The 22,441-nt window shown below is 42.0% G+C and overlaps 1 protein-coding gene, 1 long non-coding RNA gene and 1 pseudogene across 3 annotated transcripts in view; 2 read left to right on the top strand and 1 right to left on the bottom strand.

Moving 5' to 3' along the window:
* Positions 1-15,500, bottom strand: part of LOC311125166 (nucleoside diphosphate kinase A-like) — a 61,500-nt pseudogene extending 46,000 nt beyond the window's left edge. The window contains exons 1-3 of the transcript XR_014615167.1: positions 15,424-15,500; positions 13,185-13,307; positions 12,986-13,087 (exon numbers count right to left, since the gene is read on the bottom strand). The product of XR_014615167.1 is annotated as a nucleoside diphosphate kinase A-like (transcript). The remainder of the gene's footprint in view (positions 1-12,985; positions 13,088-13,184; positions 13,308-15,423) is intronic.
* Positions 2,044-6,492, top strand: LOC311125162 (U3 small nucleolar RNA-associated protein 18 homolog; the record flags this gene model as incomplete). The annotated part of the gene is made up of 6 exons (XM_084199222.1): positions 2,044-2,670; positions 2,878-2,968; positions 4,438-4,561; positions 5,720-5,894; positions 6,081-6,223; positions 6,369-6,492. Exons 1-6 carry the CDS (start codon positions 2,419-2,421, stop codon positions 6,490-6,492), a joined length of 909 nt encoding a protein of 302 aa, XP_084055348.1. The 5' UTR covers positions 2,044-2,418.
* A 5,729-nt stretch (positions 15,501-21,229) lies between the features above and the next one.
* Positions 21,230-21,766, top strand: LOC311125163. Its single transcript, XR_014612846.1, has 3 exons — positions 21,230-21,275; positions 21,374-21,433; positions 21,550-21,766. It is a non-coding gene; the product is annotated as an uncharacterized lncRNA (long non-coding RNA).
* Positions 21,767-22,441: the final 675 nt, after the last annotated feature.

Genomic DNA, 22,441 nt, shown 5'->3' with positions numbered 1-22,441 from the left:
GTTGGCTGTAAGGTAGTAATCTAACCTGTTGGCTGTAAGGTAGTAATCTAACCTGTTGGCTGTAAGGTAGTAATCTAACCTGTTGGCTGTAAGGTAATAATCTAACCTGTTGGCTGTAAGGTAGTAATCTATCCTGTTGGCTGTAAGGTAGTAATCTATCCTGTTGGCTGTAAGGTGGTAATCTATCCTGTTGGCTGTAAGGTGGTAATCTAACCTGTTGGCTGTAAGGTAGTAATCTAACATGTTGGCTGTAAGGTAGTAATCTAACATGTTGGCTGTTGGGTAGTAATATAACATGTTGGCTGTAAGGTAGTAATCTAACATGTTGGCTGTAAGGTAGTAATCTAACCTGTTGGCTGTTGGGTAGTAATCTAACCTGTTGGCTGTAAGGTAGTAATCTAACCTGTTGGCTGTAAGGTAGTAATCTAACCTGTTGGCTGTTGGGTAGTAATCTATCCTGTTGGCTGTTGGGTAGTAATCTAACCTGTTGGCTGTAAGGTAGTAATCTAACCTGTTGGCTGTAAGGTAGTAATCTAACCTGTTGGCTGTTGGGTAGTAATCTATCCTGTTGGCTGTAAGGTAGTAATCTAACCTGTTGGCTGTAAGGTAGTAATCTAACCTGTTGGCTGTAAGGTAGTAATCTAACCTGTTGGCTGTAAGGTAGTAATCTAACCTGTTGGCTGTAAGGTAGTAATCTAACCTGTTGGCTGTAAGGTAGTAATCTAACCTGTTGGCTGTAAGGTAGTAATCTAACCTGTTGGCTGTAAGGTAGTAATCTAACCTGTTGGCTGTAAGGTAGTAATCTAACCTGTTGGCTGTAAGGTAATAATCTAACCTGTTGGCTGTAAAGTAGTAATCTAACCTGTTGGCTGTAAGGTAGTAATCTAACCTGTTGGCTGTAAGGTAGTAATCTAACCTGTTGGCTGTAAGGTAGTAATCTAACCTGTTGGCTGTTGGGTAGTAATCTAACCTGTTGGCTGTTGGGTAGTAATCTAACCTGTTGGCTGTAAGGTAGTAATCTAACCTGTTGGCTGTAAGGTAGTAATCTAACCTGTTGGCTGTAAGGTAGTAATCTAACCTGTTGGCTGTAAGGTAGTAATCTAACCTGTTGGCTGTAAGGTAGTAATCTAACCTGTTGGCTGTTGGGTAGTAATCTATCCTGTTGGCTGTTGGGTAGTAATCTAACCTGTTGGCTGTAAGGTAGTAATCTATCCTGTTGGCTGTAAGGTAGTAATCTATCCTGTTGGCTGTAAGGTAGTAATCTATCCTGTTAGCTGTAAGGTAGTAATCTATCCTGTTGGCTGTAGGGTAGTAATCTATCCTGTTGGCTGTAGGGTAGTAATCTATCCTGTTGGCTGTAAGGTAGTAATCTAACCTGTTGGCTGTGAGGTAGTAATCTATCGTGTTGGCTGTTAGGTAGTAATCTATCCTGTTGGCTGTAAGGTAGTAATCTATCCTGTTGGCTGTAAGGTAGTAATCTAACCTGTTGGCTGTAAGGTAGTAATCTAACCTGTTGGCTGTAAGGTAGTAATCTAACCTGTTGGCTGTAAGGTAGTAATCTAACCTGTTATTAATGCTAACAAGTACACGTAAAATCTCATTGTGAACATTTTATACAGTCTCTGACCTAAATTATTTGCAGGACAGACATCCCATCTCAAAGTTATACAAGTAACAAAAAAATGATACACAGTTTGATGCACAATATTAGACGGCAACGCTCTTGATCCAGGAGGGGATTCTCTGCTGTTACGAAGAGAAGCTTGTTTTTAGCAAATTTTAGACAGTTAACTTAATAGTTAGAAGATATCTAGCAAACATTTAGTGGTGTAACTAGGGCAAAGGGGGATACCTAGTCAGTTTTACAACTGAATGTATTCAACTGAAATGTGTCTTCTGCATTTAACCCAACCCCTCTTAATCAGAGAGGTGCGGGGGGCTGCCTTAATCAACATCCATGTCAACGGCGGCCGGGGAATAGTGGGTTTAACTGCCTTGCTAAGGGACAGAGCGACAGATTTTTGCCTTGTCAGCTCAGGGATTCGATCCAGCAACCTTTCGGTTACTGGCCCAATGCTCCTACCCGCCAGGCTACCTGCCACCCCTAGATCACCTGGCACGTGGTGCAAAACATTGAGTGACTCACAAGGCTCCGGTCTCTCGTCGTTGTGTGCTTGTAAACCAAACACCATGTGACTTGGAACTAACGGTAAGCTTCATAATGAAAAATGATGTGACCGGTGAAATGAAGAACGCCATCTTCTTTATCTCCTTAATGTATTGCACAAGTTGACTGCAGGTATTTACTTAAAAAGTAGCTACAAATATTCAAATGTATAGAAAATAAAGTTTCAACTGTATTGACGCTATTGAAATCCATCCTGTGGCTATTTCCAAATACCCTGTTATACGGCATATATGGTATACCGCCCAAGCCTAGTTATTACTGAGCAAATTATTGTGTTCTGTGATTGGTTTAAAGATAAAATCACTGTATATTCTCAGCCAGACTGTGTTATTTTTGAAATGGGTGTGATTGAGTGCAGTAACAATTATGGTTGTCCCCCAGGTCTGAGGGAACAGAGGGTGAAAGAGTTTGAAGTCTCCCCTGATGGAGAATCCCTCCTTCTCACTGGCACCTCCGGATACCTCCACGTGTTAACAATGAAGGTAGGTGATTGTAGATGGCAAATACCTGACATACCACACATCCAAAATGGATCAAAACATAAGAATGCATTTTGGATCAGGCGTTGTGTGCTTGTAAACCAAACACCATGTGACTTGGAACTAACGGTAAGCTTCATAATGAAAAATGATGTGACAACCACATGCATTGCATAAATGTCAGTATTTTCTCATTGTTGTTTTTTTCAGACAAAGGAGGTAGTGAAAAGCATGAAGATCAACGGAAACATTACGGGAGTGTCTTTCTCCCACGACGACAGCAAAGTCTTCACCAATTCTGGTGGGTTTTACCCTGGTCTAAAAAGACACACAGCCACATCCCAATCACATCCTAAAGCCTTTTTTTAGATGATTTTAGTTAAAGCTGCAATATGTAACTTTTTGGGCGACCTGACCAAATTCACATAGAAATGTGAGTTATATATCTGTCACTCTCTTTGAAAGCAAGTCTAAGAAGCGGTAGATTTGTTTTTGTGTCTTTTACTTTCGGTTTTGTACACCAACTTCAAACAGCTGAAAATACAATATTTTTTGTTTATGGAAAATATATTTAACAGCAGTTCAGATGATACAATGATTCTCTACACCAGTGGTCACCAACCAGTCAATCTTCAAGGTATTCCTAGTCGGTCACCAAACATTTCTGTATAGAAACAACGATAAAGCCTTGTGTTCCTATTTTATGTGTTTGTTTTGTGCAGTTGGCGGTAGGGGCACTTGATTGAGCAGCCCTAGCACTGGGAAGGCAAAGTGTTCCCGTTTTGAAAAATGTCATGTGTCTGAAGGTAGAACTCCACTTACCCGGCAGGCCCAGAGAGCAAATACAGGCCTACCGCTGGCCAATCAGATAGCTCAGATCACTGTGTCTGCACAGTTTCCTCGAGCCATAGACTGTAAAAAGAAGCCTCGAGCGCACAGCAAAGTTGATACTGTGAAATGTCTTAATTTTTAAAACCATGACTTGAGAGAGACTCAACGAATACAGCAAAGCGCTGCTGTTTTTATGAGTAAGTTTAAGTTGTTATTCAGCACTGTCGATGCGCATTCTCCCTACTTCCACTCACACTACAACCAGTATAGCAAAGTGTTATTAGTGGCGTGACTCTTTTTTATATCGAGGAATATTTCACTTTAACTGGCCATCGTATTAACAACATGAATTGGTGCATGAGGCAGAAATAATGCAGTGCGACTTGAGTTTCTCCATCAGCTGGAAGACTGTGTCCCCTTTTCTGGTGAGAGGCAGCCTCACCGCTGCTCTCTCCTTCCCCTCAGAGTGATCATCAGATGCAGGCCATCAGTCCAGTAAAATAAATAAAAGCAAATGATTATGCTCACTCAGCTGTGCCTTAAGTAATACAGCAAATGATCTATTACCAGTGTGATCATATACCTACAATTTTGAAATATAATTTCAAACAGATCTGAGAAGAACAACATTGGCAGGGCAGTTCAAGCATAGCCAATATTCAGTGATAATGTATTGGGCCTATAGCCTACTACAAACCTCATTGCTACAGAACAATTTTTAATTGGTTAATGTTTCATATATAGGCTTGTGTTTTTTGTCATGTTAAAAAAAAAAATGTGGCTTGCATTTCGACTCAAAGTGACCACTGCATTGGCGACCACTGCTTGTTTTGTCACTAGCATTTTAGCAAAAAGGAAATGGCGGAGCGATTTCTGCATATTGCACCTTTAAAGCTGTACATGGGTACCTGTATGTACTAAACCTTTTTGATGTTGCAGAGGAGGGTGAGGTGTACATATGGGACATGAGGAGCAGTAAATGCCTGAACAGGTTCACAGATGATGGCTGTGTGAGTGGGACCTCCATAGCTGCATCCAGGAACGGACAGTATCTGGCCTGCGGGTGAGTCAGCCATTTTGTTTTCATAAGGTTGTTGGTGTGTAGCTCATTTATTCATTCATCCATTTCCTTGCTGATATGATTCAGCAGCGATTGACTGTCGTTTTGTGATCAAACCATTGCAATGTTTGTATTGTCCTGTTTGTCTTACTTCAGATGTCTTTTTTAGATTTTATGCATGATTCTGTCACAAAACCTTCAGGATAATTGGGCTGTTCCACCAATTAGGTGCCTTTTTAAGAAGTGTAACACATTTTAACATTGTCATAAAGAGCACATTCAACTTAATAAAAAACATGTTTTCCCACTTTTAAGAGGTTAAATAAAACAATTATAGTAAGTGCCTATTAAGTGCCAAATAAAGTAACAGGGTTGAGCATAACAGGGTTGATGATTTCATCTTTAATCAGCCATACATTTCATGGTGACAGGGGGAATGGAATCTTGTTTTGTGCAACAGGAAGTGTTAATTAAATGCAATCTTCACAAAAAAAAATAAGTTAGAAAATGACTAGCCTGTCTATCTATGGATTACACGGTTGACGTGTTATGCTCGACCCACTCAGTTTTCCACCACAAAACACCAGAAAATGGCCAAAAAGAGTAGAACCAGTTCACCTGCTTTTACTCTACGATTTGACTGTTAGATGTTCTATGTTTTTTTGGGGGGGGAAATATTAAAAAGGAATAGTTTCATTTTATTAAAACGAGAATTCAGTTCAAGTAACATGGTTGATCTTAAAATGAGGGACAGACGTAAATTAATAACATTAAATAAATCATCTTCAGAAATGACTTTGTCAAAGCAACAAAATAACAAGGGCTGTACAATGATGGTGAAACTTGGAGAAATGTTGGGGTTAAGTGGGTTAAAATCTTCCTAGAGGTGACACATGGTTGACGAAGGGACATGTCATAATGCAGAAATGTTGGCACTTTAGCAAGTCTTTATTTATATAATGTGGTCTATGTTAAAGGACATGTCATTTAATATAACAGGCTTTTAAAATGTACGATTTGTACACAATTTCTACATAAAATATCAAAAGGCACCCATTTCGTGGAACGACCCAATTACATTTTTTTATATAGAAATACCTAGGATACCTGTAGCACACTCAAGTTTTTCACATACATTTTCTACCATTTCTATTATCTCAGGTCAGCGGCAGGTGTGGTGAACGTGTACTCCCAGGAGGTGTGTATGCGGCAGAACAACCCCAAGCCTCTGAAGGCCATCATGAACCTGGTGACCTCTGCCACCTCTCTCCGCTTCAACCCCACCTCCGAGATCCTGGCCATCGCCTCCAGGGCTGACGACGAGGCTGCCCGATTGGTCAGTCTCTCTCACACACACACAAACCAACCTAATGTTGTCTTTGTCATCATTACAGCTATAATGTATATAAGAGGTTTTATTAAAGCATGACTTGGATATGAATAAAGTTTGAATTGATTTTAAATGAAGTAAAACCATGTCTCTCTTTTACTGTCATCAATGTGTCTACCCTTATCATTTCAGGTTCATATCCCCAGCTTCACAGTGTTCTCGAACTTCCCCATGTTCCAGAGGAAAACCATTTACAGGGCCCACTGCCTGGACTTCTCCCCAAACAGCGGCTTCTTCTCCCTGGCCAACAACAAGGGCCATGCCCCTCTCTTCAGGCGAGTCTTGTTTTTCCTGAATATTTTATTTTCGGAAAGCAGAAAATAAAATCAACACTGGGTCATTTTTTGATACAAATAAATAAATCTAAGAAAGATATTTGAATAATATTAATTTGGTAGATTTTTCTCTACTACATTTCAGGTTGTTGCATTACAAAAGACTTTTGAAGAAGAGCATCACAAATGGGATCAAGACACCAAGCTCCCTCAATACAACTAGCATTCTCTTCAAGAAGACATTTTACCATGAAAAGGACTTGACTTGAGGAATTATTTATTCACAGCAAGAGACCATGTCTTCGTTGTCCTGTTTTTTCCGCTTAATTTGAGCAATTATATTCTGTTTTCAGAATGCACATCCTGTATATTTCTTTGTCTGCTTTTAGGGTTTTACAAATGTTTGTGTAATGGATAAAATACAACTTAATTTCCTTGATTCTTGGCTATTATATTTGTTCTGTTTCATGATGATATCGCAGAGAACAATAACATTATAGATTGACTATAATGCTTAAACTAGTATAGAAAAGCTGTCAAACTTGTAGTCTACTCTATGTTGACCTGATAATCTGTTTGTTACCAGCCACAACAATGGATTAGAACTATTCACAGTGAATTCCATCTTGACTAAAGCTGCCATTTTATGAGGAAGGCGCTCCTCTATATCTGATAGTGTGTAAAATTGACCAGCTTCACACAACTTTGGATTAAATACTTAACGTACAGTGCCTAGAGAAAGTATTCATACCCCTTGACTTATTCCCCATTTTGTTGTTACAGCTTAAATTCAAAATTGGTTAAATATGTATTTTTTTCTCACCAATCTACACACAATACCCCATAATGACAAAGTGAAAACATGTTTTTGAAATATATGCAAATGTATTTAAAATTAAATGCAGCAATATCTAATTTACACAAGTATTCACACCCCTTTGCTATGACCCTCCCAATTGCACTCAGTTGCATCCAATTTCCTTTGATCATCCTTGAGCCGTTGCTACAACTTGATTGGAGTCCACCTGTGGACAATTCCATTGTTTGGACATGATTTAGAAATAAAACACACCTGTCTATTTGAGGTCCCACAGTTGATAGTGCATGTCAGAGCAGACCCTTGCTCCCTTCGGTCTCAACGTAGACTTTGATTTGAAGCCATTCTTGTGATTTTGCTATTCATTGTAAATGTTGTGGGCCTATGTAGCTAAGTATCTATGATCATATGCTATCCATGTTTTTTGTATGTTGTTTTTATCTGTGAATTGGCCAATGCTATTAGGCCACACCCGGCCATGATTACAGAGACCTGCGTGTGTCCTTTCACACTATATAAACCAGTGACCCACAGTGTTTGTCATTATACCCCGATGAAGACAGCTTGTCTGTCGAAACGTTGGTTATTAAGATATTACATTATTGCATCTGAGCTCCTAGAGTGTGCGGCTTTCCTTTTCTTTTTGAAGAGCAGAAACTATACCATGAAGTCCATGGAACTGTCCGTAGATCTCTGAGGTAGAATTGTGACAAGGCATATCTGGGGAATGGTATAAAACAATTTCTAGAGTGTTGAAAGTTTCCAAGAGCACATTGGTCTCTATAAATATGGAACTACCCAGACTGCCTAGAGCTGGACCTCTGACCAAACTGAGGGGGGGAAATCAAGTCAAGGGGTATGAATACTTTCTGAAGGCACAGCCTATCTGACCCAGTTTATCAGCAGAACAAGACCCAGGCCAGACAGACACATCAGAAAGTGAAGCTAATATGAACCCTTACTTTGCATTCATGCTCCCATTATGGCTCATAGAACAGTTTGCTTGATGGTGCCATTCGCACTGTGAAATTGACTGCTTTATTTTTTACTGCACCAAAGGGACCTCCCTCCCTGCTGAGCCACAGCTTTGAGAGAAACACACCTACAGACTCCAGATGAATGACAGTCACAGCACCATGTGTTACATACTTTAGATCCTCCTTTAAGACGTCAGTCAGGATAGGTAGCATTCCAACACCTACATTTCTCCTCATAAGGCGTTTGGATCTGCATTCAGCCAAATCATTTCTCTCTCCTCGTGTTTCAGTGCATCTTTATCACATTTATTGTTTTGGTCTGTCCTGAGGTACTCCTGTAATATAATAGGCTGGAGAAATGTCTTTATGATGAATGAACCTTAACACCAAACAAACAAAGAGTTGTCCCCTGTAGTCCCCCTAATGCAGAAACCAACAGCAACTATAACGGGTGGGAAGTGCATATATGGGCCTCATCAGCATTTTACTTAATTTTTGTTCTCATGAGGGTGTCTTGAGAGTCAAAAATAAATATATTTGCCCTGCAGATCAGACATGGAAAAATAGCTGCAGTTGTGAAATGAATGGTAATTTGTGTTTAGGTTTAGGATCAACACAGATTCTATCTATTCTCTGGTCTGTCTGACTAATTTACAGATTTGTGATTTCAGCAGCAGGTTACAGCTGTGTAGTTGGTGAACCTCTCAAAATAACCCCAAACTCCTTAATCTATCTCTTATGAATATAATATATGTGCTAGTAACAAAATGATCTACACTAATTAGCAATATCTACTTACACAGTATGTCTCTTTCACACGCATGTTAAAGGAGAAATACAGTGCCTTCAAAAAGTATTCACACCCCTTGACTTTTTCCACATTTTGTTGTTACAAAGTGGCACAAAAATTCGACTTTTTTTTTTATTAATGGAAAATAAAATACGAATATATTTTGATTAGGTAAGTATTCAACCCCCTGAGTCAATGCATGTTAGAATCTACTTTGGCAGCAATTACAGCTGGCTTTCTGGGTAAGTCTCTAAGAGCTTTACAAACCAGGATTGTACAATATTTACCCATTATTCTTTAAAATATTCTTCAAGCTCTTTCAAGTTGGTTGTTGATTATTGCTAGATAGCCATTTTCAAGTCTTGCCATAGAAGATGTTCCTAATGTTTGGTATACTCTGTGTATATTTGGCCTTGCGTTTCAGGTTATTGTCCTCCTGAAAGGTGGATTTGTCTCCCAGTGTCTGTAGGAAAGCAGACTGAAACAGGTTTTCCTTTAGGATTTTGCCTGTTCTTAGCCCTATTCCTTTTATTTTTATCCTAAAAAACTCCCTTGTCCCTGCCGATGACAAGCATACCCATAACATGATGCCGCCACCACCCTGCTTGACTGAGAGACCTTACAGATAAATTGTATGTGTGGGGTACAGAGATGGGGTAGTCATTAAAAAATCATGTTAAACACCATTATTGCACAGAGTGAGTCCATGCAACTTATCTGACGTGTTAAACACATTTTTACTCCTGAAGTAATTTAGGCTTGCCAAAACAAAGGGGTTGAATACTTATTGACTCATGGCATTTCACCTTTCCATTTTTATTAATTTGTAAACATTTCTAAAAAACATAATTCCACTTTGACATGATGGGGTATTGTGTGTAGATCAGTGACACAAAATCTAAATGTAATAACAAAATGTGGAAAAAGTCAAGGGGTGTGAATACTTTGAGGGCACTGTAGTTGTTTCACCAACTCACCTGACCACTGTGCAAGCTGCTGTCAACTCCCCTTCACAACACACCCATGCACAATCACACATGTACCTGACTGGCTGGCAGTACCTTTTTTGGCAGTGGTGACAGCAGCTTTGTAGGACAGTCACAGACTAATTCATTCTTTCAACTCCATTGCAGAAGAAAGCACCCAGAAGAAAAATAGATATAAGGTAAGTTTGTGTGTCAACAATTTTTGTAACAGGATCCAGAAATATCAATTGACAAGAGTGAAGAGCATTCTGAAAAACCAGACACAGAATTGTGCATAATCATCGCATTTTCCACATTTTATTTGTTTACCATTGTTCGTTTTGGGAGTCAAAATTCCTTGCTGTGGTACGTGACTTGCATGGATTCATGGTGTCCATTTCCCTCTTTACTCCCAATGTTTCTAACATTTAAATGGAGTATTTGCCTGTTTTGGCTTCCAGAGCCAATTTGCATTTTAACAGAACATGTAAGGTCCTTGGACTATAAGGAGTAACGTTAGGCTCCTTTAGTCCATCATTGGGCTAAGGTAAGACCATAATAGCGATCAGTTAATGATCATAGGCAACAAGTATTGTAAGATTCCAAAATTCTTTCATTAACACAAATGTGCCTCTGGGTTAATCTCAATAGTCTAAAGTGGTTTCCTTTCAATATCTCCTTTCCTGCATCTGCACTGATCTGGAAGACCTGGATTGATGAGGATCAGTGAAGATGAAGGAGAGGTAGCCACTTTAGACTATTGAGAGTAGCCTATAGCAATTAAAAATTTGTATTATTTGTATGTGAAATATGCCTGCTGTACAGTTACAGTACTGTAAATACTCTTTATGAGAGCAACGATTCTTATGTTTCCATTCCAACCAATCTTTTGACTGTTGATGTGGGTCAGATAAGGTTCAAAATTAAACACTCACAACTAAACAGTGACATTATAGTCTCCTGAGTGGCGCAGTGGTCTAAGGCACGGCATCGCTAACTGTGCCACTAGAGATCCTGGTTCGAATCCAGGCTCTGTCGCAGCTGGCCGCGACCGGGAGACTCATGTGCGGCACACAATTGGTCCAGGGTAGGGGAGGGAATGGCCGGCAGGGATGTAGCTCAGTTGATAGAGCATGGCGTTTGCAACGCCAGGGTTGTGGGTTCGTTTCCCACGGGGGGCCAGTATATATAAAAAAAAAAAATGTATTCACTAATAATAATAATATGCCATTTAGCAGACGCTTTTATCCAAAGCGACTTACAGTCATGCCGAGCATAGATTTTTTTTTTTTTTGTGTATGGGTGGTCCCGGGGATCGAACCCACTACCTTGGCGTTACAAGCGCCGTGCTCTACCAGCTGAGCTACAGAGGACCACTAACTGTAAGTCGCTCTGGATAAGAGCGTCTGCTAAATGACTAAAATGTAATTATCATCTGAACATATAACAGTGAAAATCCCAGTTAGGCAGATACCATTCTTCCTTGATTGACAATGGTTTAGTCACTGAGAAGTTTCCAGGTAAGCCTTAGTACAGGACAACCGTTGACTGTATTTTATTTTCCATTCTTACACAGCCATTTACATAGTCTTGGTTACATATGAACCTCACTGGAACTTGCTGGTGAACAGGTTTGACAAGCTAGTGCAAATCATGTAAAATATCAAATCTAGTAGCACAATGCATGTGTCATTTTGGATGGTAACATCCATGCAACTAGATACAATAAATTAAACCTGGGCTTTGGACAGCCATTTGGCATTGGGCCAAGCTGAGAGAGGCCGCATGAATGGGACACAAGAATCGGCCTGTTGACAGCCTGCAGTTGTCAGTAGTAAATAAGAGTAGATACGACATTGGATATTGTTTACCTGACTGGCAGGGAAGCTTGAAAGTATGTCCCCATGTTTTTGAGGTTGTGTAACTTATTTGTTGGAATTACGCATAACTTTCCAAATAAATACATTTTGAGGTCTTAGGGTTGGAAGAGTGTAATTTACTGCATCGCAAAGAGGCCATTGTTGTTTTTATTGAGGGAGATGGAGCATTGGAGTTCACATGCATTGACAGCATGCATGTTATGACATCCACTCATGTCTGAGACAATCTAAGCCACGCACACAACAAAACTGACTATAATCTACAGAGCATACACCTGTTATTTTCCATTGGCTCAGATGTGAAGCCCTGTGGCATCACAGTGTCCTGATCATTTCTCAGGTCACCGAGAGAGGAAAATCACAAGCATGCCACACAGGTAGATTAATGGGTGGACAAGGGAGTCTTCTTTTGGGACAAACTACAACATAAGTAATGAGGAACCTGATAGATTGCATGTTAAATTGTTTTGGGAAGCATCAGAAGTATGGAGTCCCCTGCCTCTAAGTGGAGAATGATATTATGGCAATGTTGGAAATTCAATGGCAGTCTGTCTGTCAGAAAATGTACCTGTGTTGAGAGACCTGTGTTCAAATGATAATGGAAGTACTGGAATCAGAGACTATTCTATTCTTAAAACGTGGTGGGATAAAAGCCATGAGCTCACACATCAGTTGAAATTGCATGTGACGTTTGTCTGTCTGTCAGTTTCAAGTAGCATGGCAGAATAATTATTTCGACCTCTTGTGCATTTATGTGCTCCCATTAGGCCTATGTGGGTAATGCAGTCTATTGTTGTGCTTTCAGGAGGGAGTATGAGAGCACACAAGGTGCACTGTAGGAATTCTGTTGAGAAATCACACACACAGGATGGGAGTGAGTGTTCGAAAATGTCATGGAATGCTGCAGGACCAGAAATATCAATTGACAAGAGTGAAGAGCATTCTGAAAAACCAGACACAGAATTGTGCATAATCATCGCATTTTCCACATTTTATTTGTTTACCATTGTTCGTTTTGGGAGTCAAAATTCCTTGCTGTGGTACGTGACTTGCATGGATTCATGGTGTCCATTTCCCTCTTTACTCCCAATGTTTCTAACATTTAAATGGAGTATTTGCCTGTTTTGGCTTCCAGAGCCAATTTGCATTTAAACAGAACATGTAAGGTCCTTGGACTATAAGGAGTAACGATTAATTATATCGCAAGCACCGCTCAAGAGAACCTGAAGTATAGTGTCCAGGGTGGCATTAGCAGTGAGCCACTATGAATCTAGCAATGAGCCAGCATTTTGAAACGGGCTGTGCGTAGTGCATGCATGGGGAGGATAGTTACCATGGCAACAACTGGACCAGAATGCATGAATGAGCAAAGGCCGCCATAGAAGGGCATGGCCTTCAGGTCAATGTAGTGCTGCTTGACAAGGTCCTCAGACGCCTGCAATCACACAAAGAAACTCAGTTCAATATTAAGCAGTTAAATGCCATTGAACCCTACTAGAAGCGCCTCTGAACAGATTCAGTTATTCACATACCTGGATCATCTTCATGGCCACAAGCCCCTCTGCTCAAAGCCCTTAATGATATCTCCCACAAGCCCCCTCTGGACACCATCAGGCTTGATGGCAATGAAGGTACGTTCGGTGTTAGACATGGTGCTGCAACACAGGAGGATAGATATTGAGTGACTGAAATGGCAGTGGGCCATCAGTGAAATGCACATTAATGGGAAAACAGCCTAATTTGTGGTCTTGGCAATCCAAATCCCCCATAAACTGAAATTGTTGAATTAGCTGGAGTAAGCCAGGCCACTCTGCACAACCTTTGACCAATGTACTGCCAGTTGACAGCTCTTCAATGTCACCTAGACTGCTATGGAGTGAACAGATGTACTGTGGCTAGTGGGAAAGTGGGCAAGGACAGCACAATTCTATTCTTATCACCCATCCTGCGGAAAGTATTCCCACATGCCCATTCCATGCCTATGGGGTATTTAGTATGAACAATTTGCTTTAGTTGCCAATTTTATTTAAAAAAAAATTGTATTTCACCTTTATTTAACCAGGTAAGCCAGTTGAGAACAGGTTCTCATTTACAACTGCGACCTGGCCAAGATAAAGCAAAGCAGTGCAATAAAAAAAACACAGAGTTACATATGGGGTAAAAAACATAAAGTCAGAAATACAACAGAAAATATATATACAGTGTGTGCAAATGTAGCAAGTTATGGAGGTAAGGCAATAAATAGGCTATAGTGCAGAATAATTACAATAGTATTAACACTGGAATGCTAGATGTGCAAGAGATTATGTGCAAATAGAGATACTGGGGTGCAAAAGAGCAAAATAAATAACAATATAGGGATGAGGTAGTTGGGTGGGCTAATTTCAGATGGGCTGTGTACAGGTGCAGTGATCGGTAAGGTGCTCTGACAACTGATGCTTAAAGTTATTGAGGGAGATAAGTGTCTCCAGCTTCAGAGATTTTTGCAATTCGTTCCAGTCATTGGCAGCAGAGAACTGGAAGGAATGGCGGCCAAAGGAGGTGTTGGCTTTGGGAATGACCAGTGAGATATACCTGCTGGAGCGCAGACTACGGGTGGGTGCTGCTATGGTGACCAATGAACTAAAATAAGGCAGGGATTTGCCTGATGTTTCATACACGGGCAAACGAGACATTTTTTACTGGTACTGTAGCTTAGTTACTGTTGTGCAAAGTGAACTCAGGCTTTAGTATAGTTATGTTTAGATCTATAGAACGTACAGTTCACTACACTGAACTGCAGCCAGATGCTGCAGCAGTGTTAAACTGTCTGGTTCAAACGTCATTTCATTGAGCTTTTTAAAATAATAATATTCAAAACCTACACCGACTTAACAGCATTCAAACTATAGACGAGTCATCTAATCAAATCACAACCACACCCTGCGCCGGACCCAGTCGAATTGTGCACATATTTGCAAGCTTGGCAATACATTAGTTAGCATTTTTACATCGCGATGGGCTGATTGTTAAATTCTCCCACCGTTTGAATGACAGCAAACCACGAAAAGTAACTAGTTAACTGGCTACGTCCCGATTAAATACAGATCCGAGTGTTACACCGGCATTAATATACTTTTCAAAGCGAGCTAAGGACGTTAGCGCCATGAACTTGAGTACATCCCATTGTTTAAAGCAAGCGGCCATATTTGGTACAGATCAGATGCCACATGGCCCGGCTTTCCACGGTCTTTAATCGAAATAAATTCCAAGTAGATTAAAGTAGAATTGTCAAGTACTTGCCACCTACAAGTGAGCTTATAGTAACACGAGAGGGACAAATAATTGGCTTATGGTAACCCGCAAGGCTTAACTAGTTAGCCATGTGAATTAGCAGTTGTCACCCCGTAAGCCAGTCACGTCCAGTGAAACTGAAATGCACAGCACCGGAGTTACCGCGTTACATTCAACTAATTAACTATCGTTAAGCATGCTATAACTACTCCAAGTCATTGGTTTACTATTAGGATGAGACTTAACTTTAAAAGAGTCACTCAATGTATATCAATTAACTAGCGAACGTTAGTTAGGTATAAACGGGCAAAACACCACGCCGTTACGTGGCATGTTAGCTAGCTAGTCACTGCGAAAGGCAAAACACAACCGACACGGATCCACCAACTTCCTAAAAACATGAAATGAATAGAACCGCAACGTGAGATGCGTAAAACACAATGCTATGACATAATGCAAAATGAAGGGAGTTGTAACACCACCATTCAAGCAGCATACCTTTAAAGTTACGATGTTGAGACTGACAGAAGACTTTGGAAACAACCGTTCAAGACAGAGACAAAATCAGTAAGGCTGAGATGATGATGAGAGCTAGTTTATATAGGCTGCCCAGTGAATGGGTGGGGCTTGGATGAGGTCAAAAATTGATGTTGATTGACATTGATTGACATGTTGCCTGCTTTTAATCACCCATGTTCTTTTGTGCATTCTAGCGCCACACAACAGTTAATGGTGATATCGACATAATGCTGTCAAATATTCGAGTCTAGACATTGGGAAGTGCTAATTATATAGCATAGCAACACCAAAGGTTGATATCAGCAGACTAATTATTATTATTATTAACCAAAATGGTATCTGTTGCAAAGGGTGGGTGGGTTTTTTAAGTGGGTGTACATGTTTGTTTGCTTGTTTTTTATCAAAGAAACAGGCGTAGGTGTAAATATATATCAGAGCCTTACATTTTACAAACACACTTTGAAACAATTTTCCTTTACATATTTTGGATGAAGTCTGCTTGTGGTGGCCGATTTTTATTTTTTATGAGGCAGAATTGATTTGACTGTAATGGTGTGTAACGCTCAGTGGTCTAGTCTGGTATCTGTTGTTTTCATTGTTGATTTTGCCGCTACCTGCTGACTGTTGCAGTTACCGCACAATTACGTCTGCGATGTATATCTATTACGTCATACGTGATCACGTTCGAAACAGATCAGATAACATTTGACTCTTCATTCAGTCATCAAGTTGGTGTCGTTGGTGGTTGAAAATGTATTATCCCGCATTTTATTGCAATGTAATTGTATCATAATTTTTTTAAAGCATTAATATGTGATACAACTGGAGATAATATGGAGAAGAAAGAAGTGGAGGTAGGCTTTGTTTTTCAGTTTTTTTTAAATAGAGATGTATATTTTTTATATTAAACATTTTGAAAGGCAAGATAAGTCTTGCCATCTGCCAAATTCAGAAATAGTGAGTAATTGGGTAAAGGTGATCGCCAAGGTGATATATAGTGATAAATAATGTAGGCTAATTAATGAGAGTTGAGAAAGGTGATATGTAAAATCTCAGAGAGAGATGCAGGAGGCTGATCCAGAGTCAGCCGGACCATCTCAGTCAGAGGAGACTGAAGCAGAGAGAGAGATGCAGGAGGCTGATCCAGAGTCAGCCGGCCCATCTCAGTCACAGGAGACTGAAGCAGAGAGAGAGATGCAGGAGGCTGATCCAGAGTCAGCCGGACCATCTCAGTCAGAGGAGACTGAAGCAGAGAGAGAGATGCAGGAGGCTGATCCAGAGTCAGCCGGCCCATCTCAGTCACAGGAGACTGAAGCAGAGAGTGAGATGCAGGAGGCTGATCAGGACTTAGCCGGCCCATCTAACACATGGGAGCCACAGCAGACTTTTCATTACAACCTGTCCTTGGCCCGGAGAAGCTCCTCCTCAGAACTCGAATTCTCAGGGGAGGAGATGAATGAGAAGTAGGTAGCTCTTTGTCTTCCCCATACTTACCTCCTATTCTCTATACTGTGTGTTCTGCAACTGACCAAAGAACCAATCAGAGGGTGTGTTTGTGGTGTACATGTATATAGGCTAGTCCCGTAGAGGTCAAGGGTTAGATAGTTTTAATAATTAACAGTACTCATCTATTTATCCCTTTTGCAGGCAATGGATTCTTTCGACTGAGAATATGCATGAAAGGGTGAGTTAGAGTTAGCGCTGGAATTTTCTAACATCAAGGAGACGGTAAAATAGACTATGGGTGCATCCCAAATGGTGCCATTTTCCAAATATATGCCCTACCTTTGATCAGAACTCTATGGGCCCTGGTCAAAAGCAGGGCACTATATAGGGAATAGGGTGCCATTTGGGATGCAGTCTAGATCAGGGATGGGCAACTGGTGGCCGTGGATCCCCTTTTGTAAGCCCGCGGATCAATAAAAAAAAAGAATGGAACTCAGTCAGGGTCTCAACTTATTGTTGAGAGTTAGAATAGTAGAATACACAAGGTGCCGTTTTCAATTTTGGTTTTGCATCAGCAGTTTTTCTCTTGCTATGTCAGTCACTGACAGTCACTCAATTAGCCCATGTCAGCTAAAACATTTTTTGGGGGGTAAGTTAGTCTAGCGGCCAGCTATCTAAATTTGTAGTAATCATGGTCGAATGGGGAGGGGGCAATGGGGAGGGGGCATTGATTTTGTTAGTCACGCTCACTCAGATATCAAATGAGTAGAATTACATGAAAGTAGTTCTACAATTTCAAAATGTTCTCTCTGCCCCAGGGTAAAATGTGAAGAATTGCAGCAAACTTGCTTTAAAACGGCAACATTTTCGCTATGCCACATGGCAAAATGTGCAGAATTGCAGGAAATTAACCCTAAAACTTCAATTTTGTCTCTCCACTGTCAAGAGGGGATCCGCTAAAATCATTTGCTGGCAGAGTGGGGGGCAGGCCCCAACAAAATGTTGCTTGGGGCCCCCAAAACGCAAGGGCCGACTCAGACTACATGTGTGGGTATGGATGTGGGAATGAAGACCCGCGAGCCACTGCGGCCCCTCATGATGAGTTCAGATTTTTTTGGCCCCCACGCCCATAAAAGTTGCCGATCCCTGGCATAGATATTCTATTACAATACTACAGTAAATGTACCAGGAGCTGGCGAGTCAGCACTTTGAGTCTAGACAATGGGAACCTGGTGAGCAGGCTTTATATCTCAACAACAAGGTCGGAGGAAGTTGAATAGAATAACATTATTTAATAAGTTGTGGCATTCAGGTTAGATAATAAAGACATCACAATGTAGACAGACGGTGGATTTAATTGAATGTTCAATTTTAGAACAATCTTTCCCGGCTGTTCTTTTACATTACAGTCCACCATAGTTGAAGCTCATGCTAAGTGCAAGAACATCGTGTCATGGGTGAAGGAGGACTCTTCAACAGTGGTGGTCCCTGCCCTTGATCTCATCATGTACAGGCATTTGCCCTGGACACCATCATCATCATCATCAACTTCCTCCTCCTGGTCTTCAGTCATAATCAATGAAGCAGATCTGGAAGCGGCCTCCATATGCCGCAGCGTCAGATTCAACCTTGGGCCAAGTCATGGGCCAAGCGAGGTCACCAGCCCTAGAACTGGTGCCAGGACACGGAACCCAACTCCCTTCCCCTCCCCCCTTTCGTATGTACCCCCCTGTAGCTTATTCCTCCCCATAATGGTTGGAACAGTTAATTCCTTAACTTCATACATGTGTATAAATAATGACTTCTCTAAAATGATTTATTTCCACTGAATACAGATGTAGGAACTTACGTTTGCTACAGCAGGAAAATAATCCTGCAGCATTAGGAAATGTGAATTAATATCTGGATTATAATTAATGGACATTTTTGAAGGGGTTGATACATTATTCGTAAGGGAAAAAAATCTAGTCTGAAATGTCAAAGTGGACTTCAGAAGCCTTTTAAAACCTCAAATACACTATACGTTTTACATTTCCTACATTGCAGGAAAGTTCTCCTGCAACAGGGTGATCAAATTAAGATCCTGCATCTGTATGACTTTAGTTGATTCTTTTAAATAATGTTTTAAAGCAGTGTTTGTGTCCAGAAAGGTTTGTTATTGTCGTTGTTACCATATCTTTGTTGTGGGGTGCTCTTCAGGTCAGAGGAGTCTTTGGGAAATGAGGAAGAAGATGACAACCCAAGAAGATATTCCTCAGCATCTGAGAACGGAGATAGAGAGGATTGGGACAGACCCCGCTCAGACCCCCTGAGGTCTGTGTTCGGACTGTCTCACAACTTTATCTTCAGTCAGGTTCACAGAGACGCCCGCAGGTACCTGAGTGAGGTCATACTGCCATCCATCCAGAGGAGACCAAAGAAGATGAGGCCTATTATTCTGTCTGCGGACACCAGGCTGATCATGGCCATTGTGGAGATCATCTTCAAGCAGATCAACGCCAGACTAGCCCAGCTCATGCTGATAGGAGGTGCCAGTCAGGGAGCCGAAGCTCCTTCCACCAGCATCAGCTCACCGAGCAGTCAGTTTGCTGAGCAGATGCTGCGGACAATCACAACCACAATGAATGGCCATACTATGGGACAGATGGCGCTCACTTGGCTGTCTGTAAAGTCCGCTAAGGAGATTGAGAGAGAGCTAGGACGACTGGCAGGTCAGGTCATTGTTGCAACCATCAGCAGCATCCAAAGGGGAAAGAGCGACGCTCAGACAGGACATGAGGTGCGGGTGTCCTACTTCCTGTCAGCGGTGTCGGCCAAGGTGCAGAGTCTGGTGGTCCAGAGAACGGAGACCAGGATGTCAGTCAGACAGTCAGGAAGCGACCACCTGCTGAACCTGTCTCTGGCAAAGATCAACAGGGCCGTCGAGATGAAAATGGCTGAAATGTACGGTGGATCCCTGTGGGATTGGTCGCTGACAGAACAGAATATCCAGCTAGGTCACAGAATCACTGCCATGTCCAATGATTTGGTGGATTTGGTGGTCGATGATACCCTGGATGCCCTTGGTTATCTAGAGTACGAGGCATTTTCCAGGTCCCAGAGCGCTGGCTCCCGGACAGGGATTGAAGGCCTCGACATTGATGGTGTGGCAAGGGACATGGTCCGGAAAGCTGCAGCCAAACTCAAGGCATCCATGTCTGAGTTTGAGCTGGAGGGGGGATCCAGATACTCACAGGGCAGCAGTGGTCCCTCGAACCACTCACCTCTGTCTCGCTCCCACTCCGACCTGAGGATGCTCTGTGTCCGGTCAGCAGTGTCAGTCAGAACTGCCCTGCAAGTGATAAAAACAGAGCTTGACAGCAACTCAGACGAGTCCTTTGTTCCATGCCAGATGTCTAGAAACCTTCTAGCACGTCTAGTGTCGAGTGTCGAGAGCATCAGCGATCTGGAAATTGGTGAGATGCTCCAGGGCCCCTCAGCAATCATGGAGCCGGAGGCTGTGAGAGAACACCCAGACATATCCTCCACTGCCATCTACCACTCCCTGCTCATTGATTGTCCATTCCCACCATCAGAGAGGATTCAGGAAACAATTATTCTAAGCCGTCCACTCACTGCACAGGATGTGACCACACAGGGGGAAAAGCAGCATCCTGCTGACCTTCAGACCGACAACCTAATGGCAGAATACTCTGCCAAGGCCCAAGCGGCAGTGACTCAGGTCATAAGAGATGCTTCTTTGACCATGGACATCCTTTCAGCCCACGTCTCCTCAAGGAACATTGCTGAGGCCTCAACTAGCATTCTTGAGTCCCTTCTAGTGGACTTAAACGAGGAAATTGAGGTGAGTAAGGCAGGTAGGATCAAGTTCTGGGAACAGGTCCAGTTATCCTCCCAGAAACTTTACAGCACAGCTGTGAACGAGCTGAAGAGTTTGTACACTGGTTGCCACCTCACCAATGAGCAGGACCACCAGGATACCCATTTAACTGCTGACAAAATCCAGGACATGGAAGCGTCTACCAACAATGACCTCAAAGACCCAACAGTTGCAGTCAGCCAGGAGTCAGTCAGACACAGCGCCAAGAAGATCCTCAGCAAGGTTCTGAATGTGATCAAGGCCGGAGTAGCTGCCTCAGAGCACTCATCTGTGGGTGAGCAGATGACCGAAGAGTGGCAGGTTGCCATGGAGATGTTTGACTCCATTCTGAACAGGCTAGAAGATGATGAGCCTGATGTGGGTGAAGAGGATCATCTTCATGTGATGTCGGTCCATGACATCTACCAGGATGTCTCATCTAAAACCTCTCAGGTTTGTATGGCGGTGACTGGCCAGGCGATGGACACGCTGACCGATGATGTGTCAGCCGCGACCTCTGTGCGTGGTAAGTAAACTGACCACTTTTCATTTATTTTATTTTGTAATATGCACTAAATTGAATTATTTTTTATTTTTTATTTTTTTTCACCTTTATTTAACCAGGTAAACCAGATGAGGACAAGTTCTCATTTACAACTGTGACCACGCCAACTCTCGTGTCATGTAGGATTCACTCATGAGCTTAATAGTTTTATTGCAATTGTGTTCATTGGATTTTCAAGATTGTGTATTATTGTAAAATATACACAACATAACTATTTTATCTCTTCTGCCCCCAGATATTCTTCTGCCCAAATCAAAGAGAAGTCTCTTCCAGGCCACAAGTACCCACAGGTCAGGCACTAGCCAGGCCTCCAGTGACGTTCTTGCTGAGCTCCATGCCAACCGCCCTGACACCGCATTGCCTGTGAAGTGCACTTCTACAGCTGTTGCTGATACAGAGACTCGTCACGTCCCCTCTGCCAGAGTGAAGAAGAAGAGCCAGGGCCGGAGGTTCAGTTACTGCCCAAAGTTGCCAACAGTCAAGATCAAGGTATGGAGCTCCATGTTTGGGGTTTTTCCCCGTCATTACGGCTAAAATAGAATTCGAAGCTAATGGGGTCAGAGTGAGACATTGTGGGGCGTCTAATGGAAGGATGAATTTACTCGGCAACAGGTGTTCAAGAGCAGAGTGGAACCAGAGAGCCACCCCGCTCAAAAGGAGCTGCCTTCGCAGCGTTTCAGCACCTCTCGAGTTGCGCTGGGTAAGCGACACACAATGATGATCATTTGATTTTGATGCATTGCCAAGATGTGGCCTGTGGTCAGAGTGAATGCAGCTTTACTGAGTTTAATGCTGAGATGTATTAATCCATCCATAATGCTTTCTCTGATCAAGGCCACTGAGTTTGACGAGCTGTCAGGCAAACATTGTAGCGACTTTCACATTTCCCAAGGTCAAAATCGTAGATTCTGTCATTCTGATGTATTACCATTTGTTTGTGCTGTGGTTGGAGAGAAGGAAAGTACATTTGATATGTTCAATTCTGATCCTGCAATGTTCTCTTATCACAGATGATGATCATGCTGTCCCATTCATTCCCCAACCTGAGGACGACCTGCCACCTGCACCTGCACAGGAGTCCCGTAAACATCCCCTGTTGGTCAGGGTGTTCCGGGCCATTTCCAGAG

Source organism: Coregonus lavaretus (assembly GCF_964263955.1).
Source record: "Coregonus lavaretus genome assembly, contig: HAP1_SCAFFOLD_1053, whole genome shotgun sequence".
In the NCBI taxonomy this organism is placed as follows: Eukaryota; Metazoa; Chordata; class Actinopteri; order Salmoniformes; family Salmonidae; genus Coregonus; species Coregonus lavaretus.
Note: the sequence above shows the minus strand (reverse complement) of the source record. Positions and strands in the feature narration are given on the sequence as shown.